The sequence below is a fragment of the Patagioenas fasciata genome, chromosome 1, assembly GCF_037038585.1.
Source record: "Patagioenas fasciata isolate bPatFas1 chromosome 1, bPatFas1.hap1, whole genome shotgun sequence".
In the NCBI taxonomy this organism is placed as follows: Eukaryota; Metazoa; Chordata; class Aves; order Columbiformes; family Columbidae; genus Patagioenas; species Patagioenas fasciata.
In genome coordinates this window covers 183,077,878-183,100,135 of record NC_092520.1, presented here as the reverse complement: position 1 = coordinate 183,100,135, position 22,258 = coordinate 183,077,878, and the positions used below count along the sequence as shown (strand labels likewise).

General features: G+C 38.6%; 1 protein-coding gene across 1 annotated transcript in view; it reads left to right on the top strand.

The window, feature by feature from the left end:
• Positions 1–22,258, top strand: part of TMEM117 (transmembrane protein 117) — a 204,063-nt gene that overhangs the window by 84,354 nt on the left and 97,451 nt on the right. The window contains exon 4 of the mRNA XM_065854241.2: positions 558–657. Coding sequence (XP_065710313.1) covers positions 558–657 — 100 coding nt within the window. The remainder of the gene's footprint in view (positions 1–557; positions 658–22,258) is intronic.

The following is a 22,258-nucleotide window of genomic DNA, read 5'->3' as shown; positions in this document are numbered from 1 at the left end:
TTAAAAAAAAACACAAGCTATTCTTAATTATCTTAATTCTTAATAAGATCATCAATATTCTAAATTTGATGTGTTGTGATTTCTCACTGAAATTCTGCAAATCTTGCTTGCACTGTTGTGTGACTGGTAGAGTAAAAAGTCAAGCGACTCAATTATCCTTTTAAAGAGAAAAGGAATTTCATTTTTTTCATGAAGATTTTGCAAAGTCACTGATTCTGACAATGCTGCAAGTGCATTTGTACAAAGGAAGAGGTAAAAAGTAAAATAGTTTATATTTCCAGAAGCGTTACAAAATCCTAAAGCCTTTGCCTACCATTATTTTAACACCTTCAAAAGAGACATGGCCTGTAAAATCAGATTCACGTTTCCATTTCTAATTGAAATTGACTCATCCTGGTTCAGTTCTATGGCAAGACTCAGATCTAGCAGAAAAAGTGATAATGAAAGAAATGGGAAATCTTTCCACAGTAATCATAAATTTCGTCTCTTAAGCAATTTCTTTATAACTGCATTAAGCAAATGTGTATAGCTTACAATGTGTGTTCTTGTTTCCACAGCGCATACATTATAACAGATTTCATGGGCATCAGGAATGAGAATTTTATGAAGGTAGCTGCAGTTGGGACTTGGATGGGAGATTTTGTCACAGCGTGGATGGTAAGAAACATATTATTACATTTTCAAAGAATAGAAAAGGAATATGTTTCTTGGTTTCAAGGGAAAAAGGAGAGGAGACAAAACTCAATTTCTTGAAGTATTTGAGTATTTCAACCCAGACAAATAGAAAGTTAAGAAAAGCAAAGTAGCATAATGGCAGAGCATTTAATTAGCTGCTCTTCCAGAAGAGTTTTGGTTAAAATATATCAGAGCAATATTCCATTTCTTCTGCTGTGAGTGAGAATTTTGCCATTGACTTCTCTAAGGACAGCACGGTGGCCGTTCTTTGCTGTGAAATAATGTCATGACTTGCTATTTGGTCAAACAGTGAGTAACAGTTAGAGGTAAACAAGTCTAATGAAAATGATTGAAAAAGAAAAAAGAGAAACTGAAAGAAGTTACAAAGAGCGATGGAGATGAGAGAAAGTAAGCAAGCCATTTGCACTCCAGAATTTGAAGGTAGTCTGTTTGATATGAAAGTATCTCTTTAAATTTGTCTCTAATTTAGGATTTAGAAGAATAAGGTTTTCATTTGGATTATGATTGTCATAAAGGTTCTCTCCTGAAATATGGACAACCCAAAGATCAGCTTAATGAAAGAGAAACAGAAAATGGCAGCCAGCTGGGAACAAAATGAGGCGTGTGCACATGTTTTCATTGTTCAGGAAACGCATTTCTTACACACAAAGTCATTTTTTTTTTTTTTTTTGTAAGATTAGGTTTTTATGGATAATGTAGGTACAAATTTTAACAATTATGACTGTCACATGCATTTAAATTGAGAAAAGAAGTCTATGATTTTTAAGCTTGCAGAATTGGCGTTAATTATTTTTTTTTCCTGATGATTCATTGATACCTCTGTTTGTTTACTCAAAAGAATCAACAATTTTAGAGTAATTCACTAACACAGGGAACATTCCCTGATGGTGAATGTTTATCATATATCACATAAACATGGATGGAAAAGATCTCAGCACTGGATGTAGCTAGTGACCACAATAATCTCTGACATAAGCAAAGAAACAGGCCAAGGTGGATAAATTTTGGAACTGTGGTATGTGTTAGGAGAAAACACTATATGAGTAGTTTCAAGCAGGAGTGACTCTAAGATGCCAAGTCTATAGTCTATAAAACTGTGGGAATAGTTTTAGAAGGGTCATCTGAGTTTCTGTCAATTTATTTTCTGTCCTTGACACATTTGGAACATACTGTACAACATACAGAAGGAAAAAAAAAAAAGCATCAAGGGTTTTTTCAGTATCATGTTCAGCATATGTTAGTGGCTTGTCCAAGACAAATTGTGCTTTGTGAAATGGTGGCCATGAAAAGCAGGTATGAAGCAAATAATCTGTACATATGTTACAATAAAGACATTGCAGAACTGGCACATTGGCTGATGTTGACAATTAATGTGGATTTCTTGTGAATCAATAATAGCATTCATGGCTAATTCTGAATACCTTAATCTTGACCCTTTTATTTTTTATGGACTTCCAAAGCTTTATCCCACTATGGATGGAAAAATGATGCACAACCTAAGCTGAGTTGAGTGGGATCATGTTCATGATACATATGTAACTTAGAGCTCCAGTGATAGATTATGTAAGAGTTGTACTACGTTAGGTAACATTCCATTTTTTCAGTCCTTCTTTTTTCAATTCCTTGAAAAAAGTTGTAACATGCAGTGCTATATAAACCGTGGAAATGGCTGGATTCGAGAGGCTTGAGAATCCTGATCCTTTTCTGTGTACTCAATGACCTCAGGTTTTCAGCAGCAGAGACACAACTGGATTGTGCCACAGCAGATTCCAGTGGTGAATGGAGTTATCACTGAAGAACGGGAGAGAGACTGGGAGAGACTACAGAGGCAGTTTGGGAAGGGGAGGCTGTAAACTAGGCTGGTTCTATTGGCTTTCAGGAAGAGCAGAGTGCATGGGATTGGAGAGTCACTGTGTTTCAGGACATGCTTTGATCGCACAAGGAGAATTAAGAGGTGTGGTGGTTGGTGTTCAGATCTTCAGAGCCAAAGAGAATAGTGAGGTTTTTTTCTGCAATGCAAATGTCTAGGCAATTTATGAATCAGTCAATGGAAATTACAGTGTTTAAGGGCAAATAAGCTACAATGTCAGATAGAGAGGTAAGAGTAACAGAAGAGAATGGACACGTTTATTGGTACAAACCTCTCACACAAGCTAACTTTAGCACTCTTATTCTATATGAAGAGGAGTTATCATGTTGTTTATAATATTTGAATTTGCTTGACTTTCTGCATGTCAAGTCCAACATGGAATTGGTATCAAAGTGACACGAGTCTTCTGTGGGATTATTATTCTTTATGAAGTTCTCCAATCCTGTTTGGAATCCAGAAGGAAAAAACAAACATGCAAAGGAACCTTCACACATCTTCCCATTAACAGCAGTGCTTATATTTTCTCATGTTTAAGTTTCTGTAAAGAAGCCAGCCATCCTTAGACTACAAAGGAGTAGATGAAAAAGCAGATGTGGCCTTCACTTCATTGTATTTGAACCATACTAGAATTAAGATCTTATTCCCTACTTAATTGGAAACTTTGGAAATAAGCAGAAATAAGCAGAACAGCTGAGATTCCATTTTAAAAATACGCAATCGATAAACAATAATATTGCCCTAGTAGAGTGAGCAGAGGCTTATTAAATCATTAAAGTGATTGAAATGGGAAAATATGTTTGGATTGCTGTTTGGTTTGGATTTAAGAGGCAGAACTGAGCCACTCCCATGAACGCTTCCTAGCTCACCAATAAGTTTGGTGACAGAGTCTGAATCAATTTGTAATAAAATCAACAATATTGTTTCCGTTGTGTGTGATGAGAGTGGGGCCATGCTATGGGTGCACAGGAGCTTCTCCTTTGTACCTCTGGACAGGAACTTCTGCTACTAATAATCATCTTTGCTGAAATCTGTAGTAAGTGTTAGATGTTGTAAATAAGTCTGTGAAAAGGGGAATGGGTTCAATGCACTAGCTGTCTCTGCACTTTTTCCTCTTTGAAACCAGGGAAGGATATGTTGCACCTGCTTTGACATGCTCTCCTACTCTCATGAAGTGTCCATTCTGTTCTCATGGAGAGTGCTTTTGATGCAGACACCACAGGATTTGGCACAGTAGCATAGCTTTGAAAAAAAACCCTCTGAACAAGCAATTATGGGTTTCTTCTGAGAGCGTGAGCAGACTGAGGAAGGAGCTGATTCCAGGGTAGAATCTCTGATGATTAGAGTTGAGGGGTCTCCTGATCCCCTCTGTAAAAATGAGAAACCTGCTGCAGCTGTGTTTTTGTGAGGAACCTAGTCCTGACCAATGGTAAGCCATGCTCAGAGTATACCTGCAGAGTGGATGGTGCTGAACAAGGGCAGAGTACAACCAGAGCCTCCTCAGTTCTTTGCAGCCTCCTGGAGAGGTGGGACAGCCTGCTTTCCTCCTTCTTTCCAGGTACTGTTGGCTTTTAGATCAACAAACCTGTTGTTCTCCACTTTGAGTGGTAGCTCTTTGGGCTCTCCAAAGATTACATATTCACCTTGCACTATCAGTGGTACTAGTACCACATTGAGGGATTTGCTTACCAGCCGCAATTGCCATTAACATTAAAGACTTATCCCTGCCTACAAGTCCTACATATGTGTGAAAGAGTCTAGATAGTAGAAGTATATTACATCTTCCTTACACCTTTCTTGCTAGGATTACCAGAAACTGAAGCACGCAACTTCAGCCAGAGACTGGCACTAGTCTCTATAAATGTATCAGGTACTGATCCTCTTAACAGAAGATCCTATTCCCATTTACCTTCCTTCTGAAAGGCAATGTAATTAAGATTCTCTTTTCCCTCATTAATTGCTAGAGGGAACTGAGAATGTTTGAGAGATCACTGAACATCAGAGACTTTACTGGCTCACATCATGAGAAACAATGATAAAGTGATAGTTTATTATTCATCAAACTAGTATTTACAAAATCAGTACCAGCATGTTTTTTTTTAACAAGGAGAAGCCAAGACTTCTCTCAGCACTTTACTTTAGCACACTACTTGGCACAATGTCTTGGAGTATAAGCTGGATCATTGTCACAGTTCCTGGCTGTTCTTTCTGACACCTTTACTTGACTTCTAGTTTGACTCTTCCCTTGCTTGGGACCATGAAGACTCCCAGGACCATTTCTGTCTTTGATCATCTTAGCAGAGGAATTAGTAGGAAGTTAGGAAGTAGTACTTCCAGTGTAGTCTGGATGTAAAGGTGACAGGTCACCACTTGTTACACTGACCCATTATCCAGCACTGACATAGACACATCCTGTCCACTTGGATGCTTGGATATGGAGGTAGACACCTTCTACCTAAGACTTCTCATCAGGACGTAGTATTGGGATTTCAATATTATTACTGAGTAATGAATCCACACCTACCTTTCCTCATTAGTGGGACTGGATAATGACCCTCATATACACAAGTTTTCTGGCCTTCTGTGAAGTTTCTCAGGCAAAAGAGTTACATTATTAGGTGATCGTGCATGCATATCATAACATATAACTTGTGAAATACTGCTCCCCTTGATACATCTTATCTGTTCTTCTGTGAGAAGGATTTTCTGTTCTCTGAGATTTTTAATGTTAGCTAAAAAACTCCAGGAAATGTACTTATCTGGCCAAATGGACCAGGCTTTCAGTCATGTAATTCCAGAGGACAAGTCTCACACCATTATGTGTTCTGGCTTTGGTAGTTATGAAAGAAATGGAGTTTGTTCTGTTCTTTTCATTCTCATTTCTATATTAGGCAAGTTTTGTTTTCATCCTCTGGTGAAGGAGGCTTCTGTATTTTCCCATTTTATGAGACTAACATGTCTTATGTGGCTGGTCACAGTGTAGCTGCAGAGGAGCCTGTGGCTGGTTCATAAAGAACACTAGAGGGCTGAAGCCTGTCCATGTGGTCCTTGATGCTGACAGCTGACCGGCTGAAGCAAATGGTTACTACCATGCAAGCATACGGTAAATCTGTAGACTCCTAAACCAGAACTTCTTTGTGTCATGTGCACCATGTTAGAATTCAGACTACATCTGAAAGAACATAAGAGTTGTACCTGGCCAGACCAAAAATCCATCCAATCTAATATCCTGCCTCAAACTGTGACTAAGAGCAGAAGCCTACTGGGACAGTATGAACAAATGAGTCATATATGGTAGTGTCCTCTAATGCTCTCTTCAACTGCATGCAGTTTTGTGTATATTGTAACTCTTATCCTTGCCTAATCTCGCCTTCAGCCCAAGTACTCTTTTAGCATCCACAGAATTATTTGGCTTCAAATTCCAGAGATCACTGTAGAAGGAATCACTTCCTTTTTCTCATTTTAACTTATTTCCTGCTAACCTAATTTCACATCCTTAGCACTTTACTGAAGACGCAACAAACACTTCATCCATGTTTGCTTTCTCCCTATTGCTTATGATTTTGTAGACATATATCATAGTTACTGTAATTTATCCCTTCCTCAGGCTGATGATCTCTAGTAAGTTATTTCTCATACACAAGCTGTTGCATGTATTTTATTATCTTTATTACCATTCTTTGCAATTTCTGCAGTGTTGCTATGTCCTTCTTCATAGGGAGATCACAACTGCCCATAGTATTCAAAGTGTGAATGAACTAAGGATTTTACAGTGATAGAATGATGTTCCCTGATTTGCTATTCCTTTCCCAGTAGTTCCTAGCAGTCGTGGTGGGGGGGTGTTGGAAATATGTGGCACTAAGAGCATGTTTTCATGGTACTATATTATCGTAACCTCAAGATCTTGCTCCTAAGCTAGAACGGTCAGCTGAAGGCCAATCGTTTCATAAATGATCCTAGAATTGTTTAGCCTCCTGCGCATCACTTTGCATTCATCTACAAAGAATTTCATCTGCCATTTTATAGCCTAGGGACTTACTTCCATAAGGACCTTTCTCAATTCTTCACAGTCAGCAAGCCATCATCCTTATTACCGTGCATAACTTAATATCATTATAAAGCCTTCTCACCTCACTGCTCACCCATTTTACCAGGTTGCTTAGGAATATGATGGATGACTGCATCCCTTGCACAAATCCCTGTGGAACTCTGCTAATGACCTCCCTCCATTGCAAGAGCTGTCTGACTAACCTATTTACCTTCTGTTCCCTGTCTTTTAACCAGTTATTTATCAACATAAAGACCTTCCCTAAAGCTTTGACTGTTGGGTTTCCATAGAAGCCTTTGATGAGGGATTTTTCAAAAGCCTTTTAGAAAATTCAGTTTAAGCTATTTCAACCACATTTCCTTTATCCATGTGCTTTGTTGACCTCATTCAGTAATCCTGTTCTGAAATATCCCCATTCCTGATAGTTACAGAGCCAGCCACTTAGCACTCCTTTCACACCCTCAGTTATTTTCTGCTGCCATTAAAGAGATATTCAGATAATGTTGAATAGCCCAGAAAGTGCTGTCTGCATGAAAGACAAAAAGTCCCAGCTCAGGAGCTGTGAGTGTGTGAAACAGTAACATGTTCTTGCACGTAGCAGAAGGGTCAACAGAACCTGAACGTAGCTGTTAATATTATTGTGAGACAGAAACATCTCTGTTCGTGGTAAGACCTGTATTCTGAATATGTACATGGATTGTGTGTTTCAGAGAACATCAATCACAGATACATAACCTCTTTTTCCTGAAAATTTATATGGTCTATGGATCTCAGGCTGAACAGGCAGAGTCTTAACAAGTTTTTTTTTTAATTTTATAGTTAAGTGGAAATTTTGAATCATAATTTTGGACATAGGAGCCTGTGTATACTAAAGTCGTTCTTTGAATCAGGGCCCATCCTGACCATCTTGCTGAGAAACACCTTCTTTTTCCTTCCCTGCTCTACAGGCAGTAGACACCACCTAACTGCTGTAGTTTAGGATAGAAGCGTTCAACTGCTGCAGATGTATATGTGCTTAGATCTTTATTTTGACCTTGTATATGCTCATGTGGTCTTTCTCTATAAATTTGAAGCATAATGGTCTAATATAAAGTACAAAGTAGGGCGAAATGATGTAGCACATGCATTACACTTTAATAAACTCATCATTTGGTGTTGTCTTCTGATAGATACCTCATACCTGTAGATTATGCTGTGTCTGCTTTCTTCTTTATTAATTTTTGTAATCAAAATAGATGTTTACTTATTTCTATTAAAACATTTTTGATGGCTTGCAAGCAATTGGCAAGAGTTTTAACAGTATTTGGAGATATTTATTTTTGACTGTTACCATTGCAATCCTGAAAAATGGCATTTATTTGTAGAATAGGAGAACAAGCTATTGAATGATTTTGAAGTGCTTCCCTACTGTCCATTAAGAGAGAAGACTATGCTTGTCCTCATTCGGTCTGAGACATAACTATCTATGTCAAAATCCTAGAGGAATTAAGGATTCATTGCCACTGTGCAGAAACTAGGTTGATTTACTTCTTTGTTTTTATTTTATCTCATAATGTGTATGTGTTGTTAGGGCATGTTCAAACAAATTGAGCAACTTTGATGCTGCAAATACTACCATGTTGCTGAAAATATCAGGCACACTAAACTGTTGCAGCACAAATAGAAATGTGACTAAAACATGAAAACTTCTTTAGTACAGGAAAGGACATAGGCATAAAAATATGCTAAAATACAGTGAAAGAAGACATAACATCATCATTAAAAATAATAATGTTTCTGGATTTTGTGTGTAGGGCAAAAGAATAGACACAGATATTCACTCTTGAATTTATGTGAGTCTTAAAAAGTAATTCTTCTGTTCAGCAAAGCATAGTATATTGTTTTATTTGTGAGCAGTGAAGGATCCACCATTTTGATGCACATTCCAAGATAGTTTGGAGAGTCAGGAATCTTGAATGACTGACACCTTTTCTAACTCATGCCTCTGTCAAAGATTGGGCATGACAATTCAGATTATGATCAGTGTCAATCTTCTTGATTGTTTCTATTCCACTAATATATCAAATGACAAAATAAAACTTTAATTGAAATTCAGTGGCATCTGAAATACTGTGTAGCTAACAGCTCTGCTGAACTTCAGTAGTGGAAATGAAATTAAACTATGAAGCATGAGGTGGAAGGAGCAAAGTAGATGACACGTTACTGAACTCACTTGCCAGGACTGTGACTAATAACGTCAGTGGTGGCAATGTGTTTCCTTCCATTCAGAGAAGACAGCACAATGCCAGTTGCCCTCTTTGTTCTTCTGTGTTTCTGTTGTATTTTATTCATTTCTCATCTTAGGGGCCAGATCAGTTGCAGAGCCATTCTATAGCTGATGCTGTCTTCAGGTGATAACCCACACGTAAATTAATTGACACAATGGCTGTTCCTATACCAAGTCAAACAAGTCCTGCTAATTTTGTATTTTCAGTTTTGTCGGGCGTGAATGTGCTCACATCCTGCTCTGCTTCATGGCTGGTACTTAGTTACATAAGGTGGAGTGTGCCTGGTGTCATCTGAGTTCATCCAATCATCCCGTCAAGTCAGATTGCACTATTATTTATTCATTGATTGATGGTGTAGCCATCTGTTCATGTGCTCTAGATTATAATTATCTGCCATTTCAAGCTTGATCTTCTTTGTATTACCCTGTTACCTTGTCATTTGAATTCTGACCAGGCATTGCCAGAGGTGTTACTTGATCCCTGTCTGTTTCCCATCCAGTGAGTTCTCATCATCACAGCAGGTATCTTTGTTGATAACCATTTTCTGGGCTTTAAAACTTGCTATATCTAGCAGTAGAAGGCTCAGGATTTTCTTCTGAACAAGGCCACCGCCAGCTCTACATCAGAGCTTAAGAGTAAGAATTGGAAGCCCCAAAGCATAAGACATATCTGCTCTTTTGTGCTGCCATGGTCTCGTACCAGTAGTATAAATTCACATATGAATCGAATGCTTTGAATAGTTTTTTGTCTGGTTATTCATCTAGTTTTACTCTTTGGAAGCTGCAGTTGTTTATAAAAGAGCAACACTTAGTCCAACAGTATTTTCGTGTTCTAAGGAGGACTCAACAGAAGGCCAGAAATTATAGCAAGCAAAGACGATTGTAGATATCCTCCAGAAACTGAAAATTGTAATTAGTTTCCTAGTTGCTGGAAAAGAGGAAGAGATAAATTTTTAGTGTTAGTTTTCTAATTAGCCTAAGTTAAAGACAACATATATGTGTTATCTGTATGCACACTGTTCTTCCATAGTTTTGGGTGTAGGGTCGTGGAAAAAAATCCAACTAAGTACACTGTTCAAACAAATTCAGGAATTCAGTATTGGAGAATACCACTCATTCAGCCTATCTGCTGTCTTGCGTCCTGCAGTGGTCAGTGTGATGCTCACAGTGAAAGTTAGTGCGGTGCCTTCGTAGACTCTCTGGGAGGGCGAAGAAGATGAGCAGTAAAAGAGTGGAGAGGTACATTTTCCACGGAGCCTTCAACAACTAGAACCCCAGCTACTGTCACTGGATGCCACTGCAGAGCTTGTTTGCTCCATCTGCCCAGCTGAGATTTGATCTTCAAAGTAGGGAAACAGTTTCCTCCTGGGAAGAGACAGAGGTGAAAACTAAATGGGATAGGAGTGAGATATAGCTTATTAATGTTTATAAATATAAAAAGGGTAAGTGCCATGAGGATGGAGCCAGGCTCTTCTCGGTGGCAAGCAATGATAGGACAAGGGGTAATGAGTTTAAGCTGGAACACAAGAGGTTCCCCTTAAATTTGAGAAAAAACTTCTTCTCCGTGAAGGTGACAGAGCACTGGAACAGGCTGCTCAGGGAGGTTGTGGAGTCTCCTTCCCTGGAGACATTCAAAACCCGCCTGGACACATTCCTATGTGACCTCATCTAGGTGTTCCTGCTCCAGCAGGGGAATTGGACTAGATGATCTTTTGAGGTCCCTTCCAATCCCAAACATACTGTGATACTCTGATGGCTCTTCTTCAGTGGAGTGAAGTAAGTGGAGCACAGGCAGATTCTGGAGGAGGCTCAGGAGGTGCAGGAAGTTGAAACAGGTATTTGCTGTTTAGATGCTACAGGTTTTGTGTTGAATGCTCTGACACACACTACATTCCTCCTGAGAATTTGGAACTCTGTCTGATTAAAAAGTGAAGTAAAATCTCTTTTCGTTTCTTGGTGTCATTTGTTGTTTGATTTTCTGATATTATAAAATTAAAACCAGTGATACATCTTGTGAGGACTTCTGAGATAACTCTTAGTGTATAACAAGATTCTGTGTTTGTTAATGCATTGTAATTGATGTCACTACTAAAACAAAAAAGCCTTTTTCTGACTTAATTTTCATGGTGTTCCCTTACACCCTCCAAAAGCCCTTAAAAAGTAAATAATGCAGAAAGTATATCCATCAGGCAGGTGAGAATTCTGCAAAAGTGGTCAAAAAATCCATGGTGCCTTGCCCTGGGAAGCTGTGTGGGCAGAGCATGTCTCACTGATTTCACCATTCAGTGATGGTTCTGTGGTGGCTTTTCCCATGTTACTTGTGTTCGTGTATGTAGGGCATAAGGAACTGGACTATTCAGACAGACAAGGAAGAGGAGCTAGCAAGTCAAGAACTGGTGACCTAGACAATGGTATAGTGGTGTGCTTAGAAGTTAAAAGTGACTGTCTTCTGACAGCCACAACCATGAAACTCAGGCCCAATACTTGCTTCCTTTTCATCTCAGACTTATTTGTGCATTTTATTCCAACAATGAAGTTTCTTTTAATTCCAGAACAGTAAAGATATCTGTTCTGAAATCTCCAGTGTTCTGAGATGCTTTAAAAATGCATGAAGGATCATGTCAAATATTAATGGGAGACATTCTGTTCTCCAAATTTTGTAGGTGAAAGATATGGCTCTATTTTTTTCAAAAGTCAAAGTGTAAGGGAGAAGACACTTTTTCCTGCAACTCAGGTCTTGTCCAGTTGATTTTCTTTGTGGCTTCAGTTAGCCATACAGTTAGAAATTAGTGAGACTGGTGGTCCTATATTTTCTTTCCATCTTTATCATACTATCTGCTCTTTTTTTTTCTCTGTCAAACTGTATATGCTTCTTGACAGTATTTATGCAGCAGATCTTGACATATACTAGTTACGTGTATTTAGAATCTCAAGTCAGAGAACCATGTAAATTAAAGTAACTATGCAGCAATTCTGCATTCTGACATGATGTACTCCTTAGAAATGGTGTGAATGAGTGGGTATCAGAAGTGTTGCAGAAGTGGGACTCTAGAAATAACATGTTCTTACTAAAGATCTTTGAGTACAGATGGCAAATGTGTAAATTGTTGGAGTCTCTAAGATGGACACTTCCTCCCTGGAACAGTCTGGTTCTGCATAAGATTGCAAGCACAAACCTTTTTCACTGACTGGCAGAAGAAAATAATATTCTTGCTGGAAGCAAAACTGAAGCCATTATCTCAATAAATCTACAAAGATGTGCAATGAGAAACTCTATAGTGGAATGGGAAGAGGTTGCTTGACAAGTATTACAAAAGAAATATTGAACTGACCATGCATATTCAGTTAAAGATCTTTAGTGGATTAAATATATGGTGATATAAGACCCTCTGCATCCACAGAGAGAAATTAGCAGCAGATGGCAGTGCACAGCAAAGCATTTCTTTAATTCTGAATTCCTTCAGGGTCTGTAGGATGAACTGTTAGAAACTCTGTAAAGGGAAAAGAGAAAAGAAGAATGTTTTATTATGAAAAAGCATATAACAGCACTCTTGCCTAACAAAATGATGTGTCAAATCCATACTTCTTTACAAGGGAGATCATGGTTGAAACTGGTATACTAAAAGAGAAGTCTTAAACTGCATTACTTTGAGGGATGGATGTTCATCTGAAAAACTTTATTATGAGGTTGGAAGAAACTGCAGATGCATCTGGTGTCTGCTTCCCTTCTGTGTAGACTTATGTCTTCTCTTTTTATGCTTTTCATTTCACATTCCCTGGAGTGTAATCATCATAATTGAAATCAATGATAAATTGCTATTGTCTGGATTTCATCTCTGATGCTGGTTTGTAGACAAAATATATTTAAACTATGGTCAGAAAGAAATGGTTTAGATGCCCAGGTTACCAGAATACCATTCACTTTGTGTTGGATTATACCTAAAAATAAAAGAAGGTTATCCTCACAGCAGCTACAGCACCTTGAAAATGGAATCCCATTTTGCCATAGGTTAACTCACACATTCTGAAGGTCAGTAGAATATATCAGAAGACCAATTAAGCAAGTGCTTGTGTAAATACAGTGCAGAATTAATTTTCCTGTGTGGTACTGCATAATATATTAATTTGTTGTAATATGGTGTGAGAAGTCTTCTCTTCATCCACCCTGCTAGAAAATAGTAGAACACTGCATCAAATTGTGTGAGAATCCCTGACTTGTAAGTGAAATCACTAACTCTACCCTGTAGGTGCAGAAGATGACAGTGATGCTGAGCGTAAAATGGGGAAATCTTAGGAACTGTCAAAGTGAGACTTATGATGCTCTAGCCAGAAGGTCAGATTTTTTATATCCATACTTGTGATTGTGCTCAAGAAGCACTGAAAAATCAACATGTTCAAGCACAGTTTCTGCAGAAAACAAACAAACAACAACAAAATGGAACAAAACAAACAAACACAAATAGGTCAGCTTCCAAAAGCTCTTTGTTGCCAAAACCCAAGTCTAACTTTGGTGTAATTCTGCTGACTTCAACAGACTTAAAATACACAACTGCTCCTTAGAAAACAAGCTACTAAAATGAAAAAATTCAGTGGATTTGAATTAAAATTCATTATAAAACTTCATTTAATAAAAGGCACTTGGTAAGATGAACCTAATCTTTTCATGGTCTCTTTTTATTGTTATTTTACATTACTTGAAATGGGTACTTCAAGTACTTTTTAAAATGGATAGAAAGATTGTCAAGTTTCACTTAAACTTTTGTAAGTACCTTTAAAACCTCCATTAAGAAGCTATTTTTGTAATGTCTTACAGTACTATGCTTCTCCAAATCACAAAAGAAATCACTCCCTCCTACACTGGCAGTAATAAAAAGGGATTTGTATTTTGCAGACATTAGGGATTGATCTTTATAGCAACTCATGGAGATGGGTATGCTAATATCCCCCTGTTTTACAATAGATAACTGAAGCAAAGGAAAAGGGAAGACATTAAGCTTTTTGAGGTCAGATTAGTCAGGTGTTACCCACAGTTTCCAATAGAGTTACACTGACCTTTACATTACTGTAAATGATAACAAAAAGATTTATTTGAGGCAGCAGATTCTCAGTCCTTATATCTTGCAGCTGAAGATGCTTTGGTGCTTGTCTGGGTCATGCAGGGAATTGGTGATGGAGCTGACACAAGAACCTGCTGTATTTGTCCCAATACTGTTTTTCTCAAATCTTTAAGTGAAATTGTTTTCTTTATCTCCATTGATGGCAGCATTCCAATGTATCTAAAAGGTATCTGTCTCTGCAAAGAGACTGAGTAATTTCTTTTATGGAAAATTGGAAATGGCATGTTAGCACACTGGGGATACATAAAGGTAAGGAGCTGCTCTGGGTTTTTATTCTACCTGGTGATTAAACAATATTATAAGATTTCCCCTCAGCTGTATGTAGGTGAAGGGATGCTTCCAAGCAGTGGATGCCCTGGACTGTGTTTCCCTTTCTCCTGGCTTCAGCTCTATATGAACCACAGAATACACATCTTTTTCCTATGAAGGTTTGTTCTGTGCCCATTTCTGAAGATCTCCGCCCTGTCTTTTCTTCTACTTTGCATTCCTTTTATGCTTGCGCAACTGTACCAAAGTGATGGAGTTTATACTAATGTCTGTGGAGAATCATGGCACATATTCCAGCTCTTTTAATTTGAAATTAGCTGGATCTTTGCTTAAATTTTTGGCCCATCATATGATGCCACAAAAAATAGTTTTACCACCTGACACTCCAGTTTTCTAATAAAGAAACAACCTAAGTAGTGTTATTAGACAAACAACTTCCTTCTAATGAACAGAGCACTATCAGAAGGATTATCAGAATGAGGATAAATCACATAGGTGTGATTACATCAGTGTACCAGTGGTGAAGGTCCAGCACTGGTGCAAAGTACAGCTCAAGTTACGTCACTTAATTGTTATATTAGGCAGGCGCATACTTTTCAGACTGCAGACATATTTTGCACATGCTTATTCTTATCTCTCATAGGCCTCCAGAATATCCACAGCAGATAAGGAACAGGCTTTATACATGTATGGGTTTACATCTAACAGTTAAGTCCCAAGTTCTCCATTTGCCACATGGTATTCGCTGTAGAGGAAGTGGGAATATTTGTGCTTTGCTTGGGTTAATACATGACCCAGAGAATGAAGGTAGGATTTGTTCAACCAAATGGTGGTTTGGTCACAGAATTCGTATGATTTATATTTGGACAGCTACAGATTTTGACCTTGTAATCTGAGCTGATTTTCGGGGCTGTCTTAATCAATGGGGAGAAAAAGGCCTATTAAGTCATTGGAGTATATTTGAGATCCGAAATAACACAAATTAATCACCTAGTAAGACTACTTATTTCTCTCAACTGATAATGAAGTGATTGTAGGGTGATTCAGATTTAGATGTTTGCATTTGAGGTATTCAAGCTATGTATCTGGATACAGGGGATACAGAAATGCCAGAAACTGTCCCACAAACCAGCAGAGCTAAAGCATGGCAGTATTTACTGTCAAACATCCCTTGGGAGCTAAAGAAGGTAAAGGAATACTTCAAGAGTGGCAAGGCTTTCCTGATAAGACTTTAAAAGGACATCATTTAAAGTCTGAGGCTCATGCAGCAGTGAATAAATTATACTATAATGCAAATAAAGCATAAAGAATTTACACGCAACTGCAGTGTGAAATCAAGGATTGTATGGATAGTAATGGGAACAAACATGACTCTGTATCCTCCAGAACTTTAAATTTTACATTTAAGTTAGAAAAACTGCTAAGAAGAAATGTTATTTAATTTATCTAGATTTCAAGACCCATTTCAAAGGATGCTTCTGGACATTTATAGATAAAAACGTGTGTCTGTGTGTGTGTGCACAGATTTGGTACCATGCTTGAGAGATAGACTTTTTTGTGTTATTTCATTACTAATACAAAACAGCCTTAATCTTTGTGACACAGCTGAATATTGTTAATATCAAGGTGTTGTAATCTATATAAGGCAAAGAAATACACCTTATTTACAACTAAGCTGACCTGTGACTATGGCAAACTTCAGATCATCGATTTCCCCTGAATTTCCTATCCTGCAGTGATTTCCAGGCATCATCTTCTTATTGGCATGTCTGAAGCCAAAGAGGGACTATAACTGGGACTACAGTGTTTATTCCTGCTTTGCTAGCCTACTGTTTATATTGATTTAACATATTTCCAAGGTCATCTTATGCTATTTAGTAGACTAAGGGCTATTAAATGAATGGAGGTAACATGAAAGGCCTGAGTCAACCACTTGATGCTCCAAGATTGATATTTGGGAATGACTTCAGAACAGATGCCAACACTGGTTGATTTTTCATGTGTGAGGGCATACATCTGGCTTCTTCTCAGGTCAGGTGCACAGCTCCTTACACCTTTGCAAAGGCACAGAGATTTGGGAGCTGAAGATCTGGTACCATGAGAGCTGCATGCCACTCTGACATGGAAGGCTAAGTGATGTAGCTTTGCTGGGTTGTTGAACACTTGTTTGGTACTCAGTGGAATAGAGCCTTGTGTTCCTGGAATGAACACCCAAATTATTTAAAAGTATTACAAAATCCCAGTGATTTGACAAGAAGTGATAACAAGGAGGGTACTGAAAAGTTAGCTGTAATGTGGGTTTTCTGTTAAAAGCTCTATAATCTTGCCATTGAATGATGCTGTCATAATGTTACCTCCGAAATTAGCTTTTTCTTCTTAGATTACTTGTTTTGAACTCATCCCCTGTCATTAATTTCAAACTGGAGTTGCAAAAAATATTGTCTCTTTCTACTCTTACGTCTGTGTGTCAGTATTCTGGGATATTCCTAGTAATTCTGAAATACCTTTTATTTCAACTTCTGCCCATCTCCCTTCCTGACATTCCCCTTTCTGCACACCACACAGCGATATTTTAAACTCTTCAGAGTTCTTTCTGCCCGTGTCATTTCCTCATTCCAAGTCTCTTGACCAGTATTTTTAGACAGAACGGCTTCTCAGTACACATTGAACTCCAGTTCTTTCACATGAAATTAAAAATCCGCCCACTTAATTTATGATGACTTTGTCTATTGTACTTCTGTCTTCTGTGTTTTGTTTCCTCTGACACCTCTATGCTGTAAAAAAAAGGCACTGACTGTATCTTTCACTGGCTGTTTCTTTTTGTTTGTTTTTGTTCTTGTTTTGCAAGAGGTACAATGCTAAGGGTATACTGTAATAATAATTATAAACATTAGTGTTGGTTGATTTTTTTAACATTAGCACAGTTGCTCCACTCTCCTCTTGTGTTGTGGGCAATGGAGTGAGTCCTGCACCCCTGTGCATGTTGTTGTCTCTGTTGCAATGATGCAGTTTGTTTTGATGCTCAAAAGGGACACTTTGCAATCTTACAGCTCTCACTGGCATCACGGACCATGCTTGCTGAGCACTACCGATAACACATTCTCTGATATCTGTTTGCTCCTCTTCAGCCCAGGAGAGACCTCTCTGTCAAACATGTCAATAAAATGTAAACGGTTGAATACCTTTTACTGAGGTTTTAATCAAAGTGGCCCACAAGACTGTATAAAAGCAACTGAAATTGGGAGATTGACAGGAATACAGCAGGGGCATGACCACAGCAATGCACTAGCCAGTTCTAATAGCTATAATTTCACAATACTGTTAAAGGAAATACAGAGGACACTGTGAGCTGAATTAACTCTAGCTGTAACTGTTGTTTTTTGCAGAGCTGCACAAGGCAGGACTTGGTGAATGTGGTCCTTTCTCTGCAATTGAACTACAACTTTATACCTGGTGTTAGTGATGATGCACAGATGCTGACTGAAATACATTGACTGTAATACTCCAATGTAGTGCAAACTTGTCAGAGAAAACTCAGATTGGCATTAGATATTATGATTCATGAAATAAAATTAATTTCTAAAAATACATGCATTTCAGAATTAACTGTACAATTGCTGCAAATGATTAGTTTACTTTTGGAAGAGAAGCAGATTGAATCACTTGTATTTAAATAAAAATAAATTCTAAAGCATAGTAGTAGCACAGGAAAAATGTACTCACTTCAGTGCATTAGCTTGTGTACAATTCACAGATGACATCACCAGGCAGAGAAACAACATGGGTCCTTTACAGAAGCAGTCAATGTGCCATCCATATGGTTACAGCTTGTGAACATCTGTGCAAGGTGTCCTAACATCAGCAATAGTATTGATAAAGTCTGAAAACTCCTTTTATTGTAGCCATAGGTTGAAAGTACTGATAAAGTTAGAGATAAGATATTTTTAAAATAAAAGAGAAAGCTGAATCCACACACACGTTTATACAAATATAGCTGCATCCTTATCAAAAATGACTTGGCTACATAAGAATGATCATCCCTTAACTTAAACAGTTGTATTGGTATAAAAAGCAGTGTATGGGTCAAACCACACATCAGGGAATGAGAAGGAGCCCCTTAAAAGTTTCAGGAGAGCTCCCACTCCTTCTAGGCTGTACCATTACTAGATGCTGCTCCAGTTTCAGTTCACTTAGAAATGTTGAATCCAACCCCCAGCATCATTTTACTGAGGTCACTTGAGAGAAGAATTGAATTATTCATTGTGTTTTAAAAAGTTTTTGAACTTCAAATGTTGAAGAGTTCACAGTCTATTCTATATAAAATACTGAATGACTTCAGAGAGCAGTGTTGATTTTACTCTTGGGGCTCTGCTGCTGTCCATAAAGCATTCAGGCAATGTTCTTGTAGTTTATGATGTCAGAAGTGTAATCCCTGGAGTGAATTATATATATTTGTATTCATGCCAGGTCATCTTATTACCCTAAGGTTTATAGACAGTCCGGCTGCTTCCACCAGCTGACAGGTTCTTAAAGTCTGGGCAGCACTTTTCTTCAGTAGCACACAAATCTCAGGTAAGAGTAAAGTCCCAAGCCTGAAGTGTGACATCATGATAGTACGAGAAGAGTGTTAAAAGTTCAGGCCTGTTCCGTCTGATCCTAATAAATGTTTATGTGAGCCTGCACCCTTTTCCTTTCAGATGCTAACAGTGCTTTTGAAAGAGGATATCATTTCGTTTAGACTGAATCTTCCTATCCTTTTTCAAAAACACTCAAGAGGCATTTTTTCTGTTCATCTCAAGCACTATACTGTTTAAAATACAGCACTTTTAAGCAGACTGCTTTGTATTTCCTGTTGCTGTTGAGCAGATTGCCAATGTAAAATACAGAGTATTTTATGGGAGAAGGAGAGAGAAGTGTCTTTGCTGGTAGTCAGTACCATTATCTTCCTAGGGAAAGAATTTAAATTGTAATTATCAGTCATTCTAATTCGGCAAACAGGGAATTGGGGAGAATAGCTTGAAACTCAGTTTTCAATTATTTTCGTTGATCTCAGTGTATAATACATTTGCTATAGAGTAAGTGGGCAGTCTTCTAGACTTATCTTCTGGTCTAGAAGCAACACAATAAGAGCAATTATGAAAGTACATTATTCATATTACTATTTACATCTGGCAATGATTATACACTGATGGCTGATACCCAATCCAACCATTTGTTTTGCAGGGTTTGTTTAGGCAGGGAAGAAGCTTACTGGGGAAGGTAAGCTAAAGGTCTGACAGCTGCAGCGGGTGAGATTTAGTCATTTCCCTCTCTTCTGAGTGGTAGTGCTCTCATGGAGATTTAGCTTCTGTAAAGTCAGGTCTTCTGCATTGCTGAGCCTCTTCCCTTGGCTGACAGTTTTATTGTTCCAAGGGAACAGAGCTGTCAGAGAAGGTCATTACTGGAGAGGGGATGGCAGTCTCTCAGTACCTAAGGCCAGTCCCACAGAGAGTTCTGGGGACCCTGACAATGACTTTCACCTGGACTCTGAAATCATGGGGGAGTTTGGGCAGAGAGCAGCATGCCAGGATGATGTGTTCATAGTGGCTTGCGTTGCTAAGCAGACTGACAGCTGCTTCTTGTAGCAGTGGGAGTTTGTTCACTATATGGTTTTCATTCCTGGACACAACGAGATGCAGTAATTAAGCCTGGAGGTCATACACATATGGATCCTTGCTGCCCAGGCTGTGTCTGATAGATGTTGGAGAGAAGTATGCTTTTCAGTACTTCATCCAAAAAATGTGGATGTTTAATATGGTGGCAGATTTTTCTTTTTTTTTCATTTCTGTGGTGTCATCATTGTGAGTGAAAAGGAAGAAGTAGTGGTTTGACAGGATGTAGGAGTAGTTCTTGCACCCTGTGCATCCCATACATCCTTGGGATACATGGTCTCCATGGGTACCAACTGCGGTTTATGTGTTCCCCAGTTTGCTCACAGGGTGTCAGTTGTTGACTAGATGATTAAGAACACCCTGTTAAAAAATGTGTTTCAAATTTAGCTCTATATTAATGTCTGCGTAACTAAGGAACAAAAGGCCATCTGTAGCCTCATTGCTTTCCTTCCTTTTCCAGTGCTTTCTTTAGCTTTTAATTTGCTTGAAAATAACAACAAAAAGGTATTTGCATTGAACTAATTGGCACTTTAAGAAAAAAATATGCACATCCATTTCCTAAATGTAAAAAGAGGAGACTTGGTGTGCACAAGCGTGTCTGACAGCTAGACTAAATACCCTGTACGAACAGTTTTCGTGCCATACTCTTGAAATATTTTTACATAGAGCAGCTAACAAGACGTTGAAGGATTACTCAAAATCATGTTTCTGTTGAGCACGTATTGCCACAAAGAGGCAGCGAAAGAAAAAAAAAAGGAAGAAAACTCACTACTATCACCACTAATATTACTGTAGTATTTTGTTGGTGTTCCAGCACTGGCTTACATTGGTGGTAATAAGCATATCATTTATTTTTAAGTATTTGTGCACCTTGCTGTCTTTTATAGGCAGCCTAGCAACCCTTCATTCATCATGCATGTTAAAAATGAGGAGGGAGAACTTTTTGTGAAGAATGCTGGTCAGAGAGGGCTTGGAAATTGGAAGCAAGGAGTCTGTCTCCTGCTGCTATGTTCAGCAAGCCACCTTACTAACTTAAGCACTTAACTGCAGCACCTATATGCAGAGCATCAGCACCTTTGTGCCTCTCTAGACAGTGGAGAGACACTGCTACCAGGTCCTGTTCAGAGGGCAGCTCAGTCTTTCCAAGAGCTGAGTGGCTTCTGCAGGTGTCCGCCTCTTCATCTTGGTTTTAGAGGAAACGAGCACAGAAGTTAAATTTCTGAGCTTATGTGAAGAGAACTCAAGGCTCTTGTGTACAATATTGGTAAGCAGGAAAACATTAAAAACGTACCAAAGTCTATAATTACCTTTCTAAAAGAAGAGAATACTGAGCATGTCCAAGAGGACAGTTAATATGTACATGCTCTCACACTGTCTGGTGGGGAACATGAGGTACTAAAGGACAGGGCTGAACCCAGAAAAAGAAACAGATGGTTTGTACTTCTTCCTTTTTTCCTGATGTTAATCTCAGTCCTTGCATGCTGTTGGGCTTCTGAGCTTAATCTGTCAGAACCTAAGTAATTTAAATGCACATACTGAAGAGAAATGTTATTCTTTCTTGCATCATATATTCCTTGTGCTTATACTGGTTGTTATTAAATTCTTGGAGCGCTTAAGTCCCCTTTGTGCTGTACAGATGTTGCAGCTTATTAGGACATCTCCATGAGTCGGTAGAATTAAAGAATGCTCTGTTTTCACATGCTGATTTTCTACACTAGCCACTCTCAGCTTAAAATGTAAAATCTGTTATCGCTGATCCAAACAGTTTCTTCATCTCTTCTAATGAGCAGAAACAATCATTGAATCATAGAATAATTCAGTTTGGGAGGGACCTTTAAAGGTCATCTAGTCCAACTCCCCTGCAATGAGCAGGGGCATCTTCAGCTTAATCACGTTGCTCAGAGCCCCATCCAGCCTGGCCTCGAATATTTTCACAGATGTGGCATCTACCACCTCTGGGATATCTGTTCTGGTGTTTCACCATCGTCATTGTAAAAAATTTCTCCCTCGTGTCTAGCCTGAATCTCACCTCCTTTTAGCTTAAAACCGTTACCCCTTGTCCTGTCACAACCAGCTCTGCTAAAACGTCTGTCCCCATGTTTCTTGTAGGCTTCTTTCAGGTACTGAAATGCCTCAATAAGGTCTCCGAGGAGCCTTTCCGCACTGAAAAAAACCAAGTCTCTCAGCCTGTCCTCATAGCAGAGGTGTTCCAGCTCTCTGATCATTTTTATGGCCTCCTCTGGACCTTCTCCAGTAGATCCATGTCTTTCTTGTACTGAGGGCACCAGAGCTGAATGCAGGACTCCGGGTGGGGTCTCACTAGAGCAGATCAGAGGGGCAGAATCA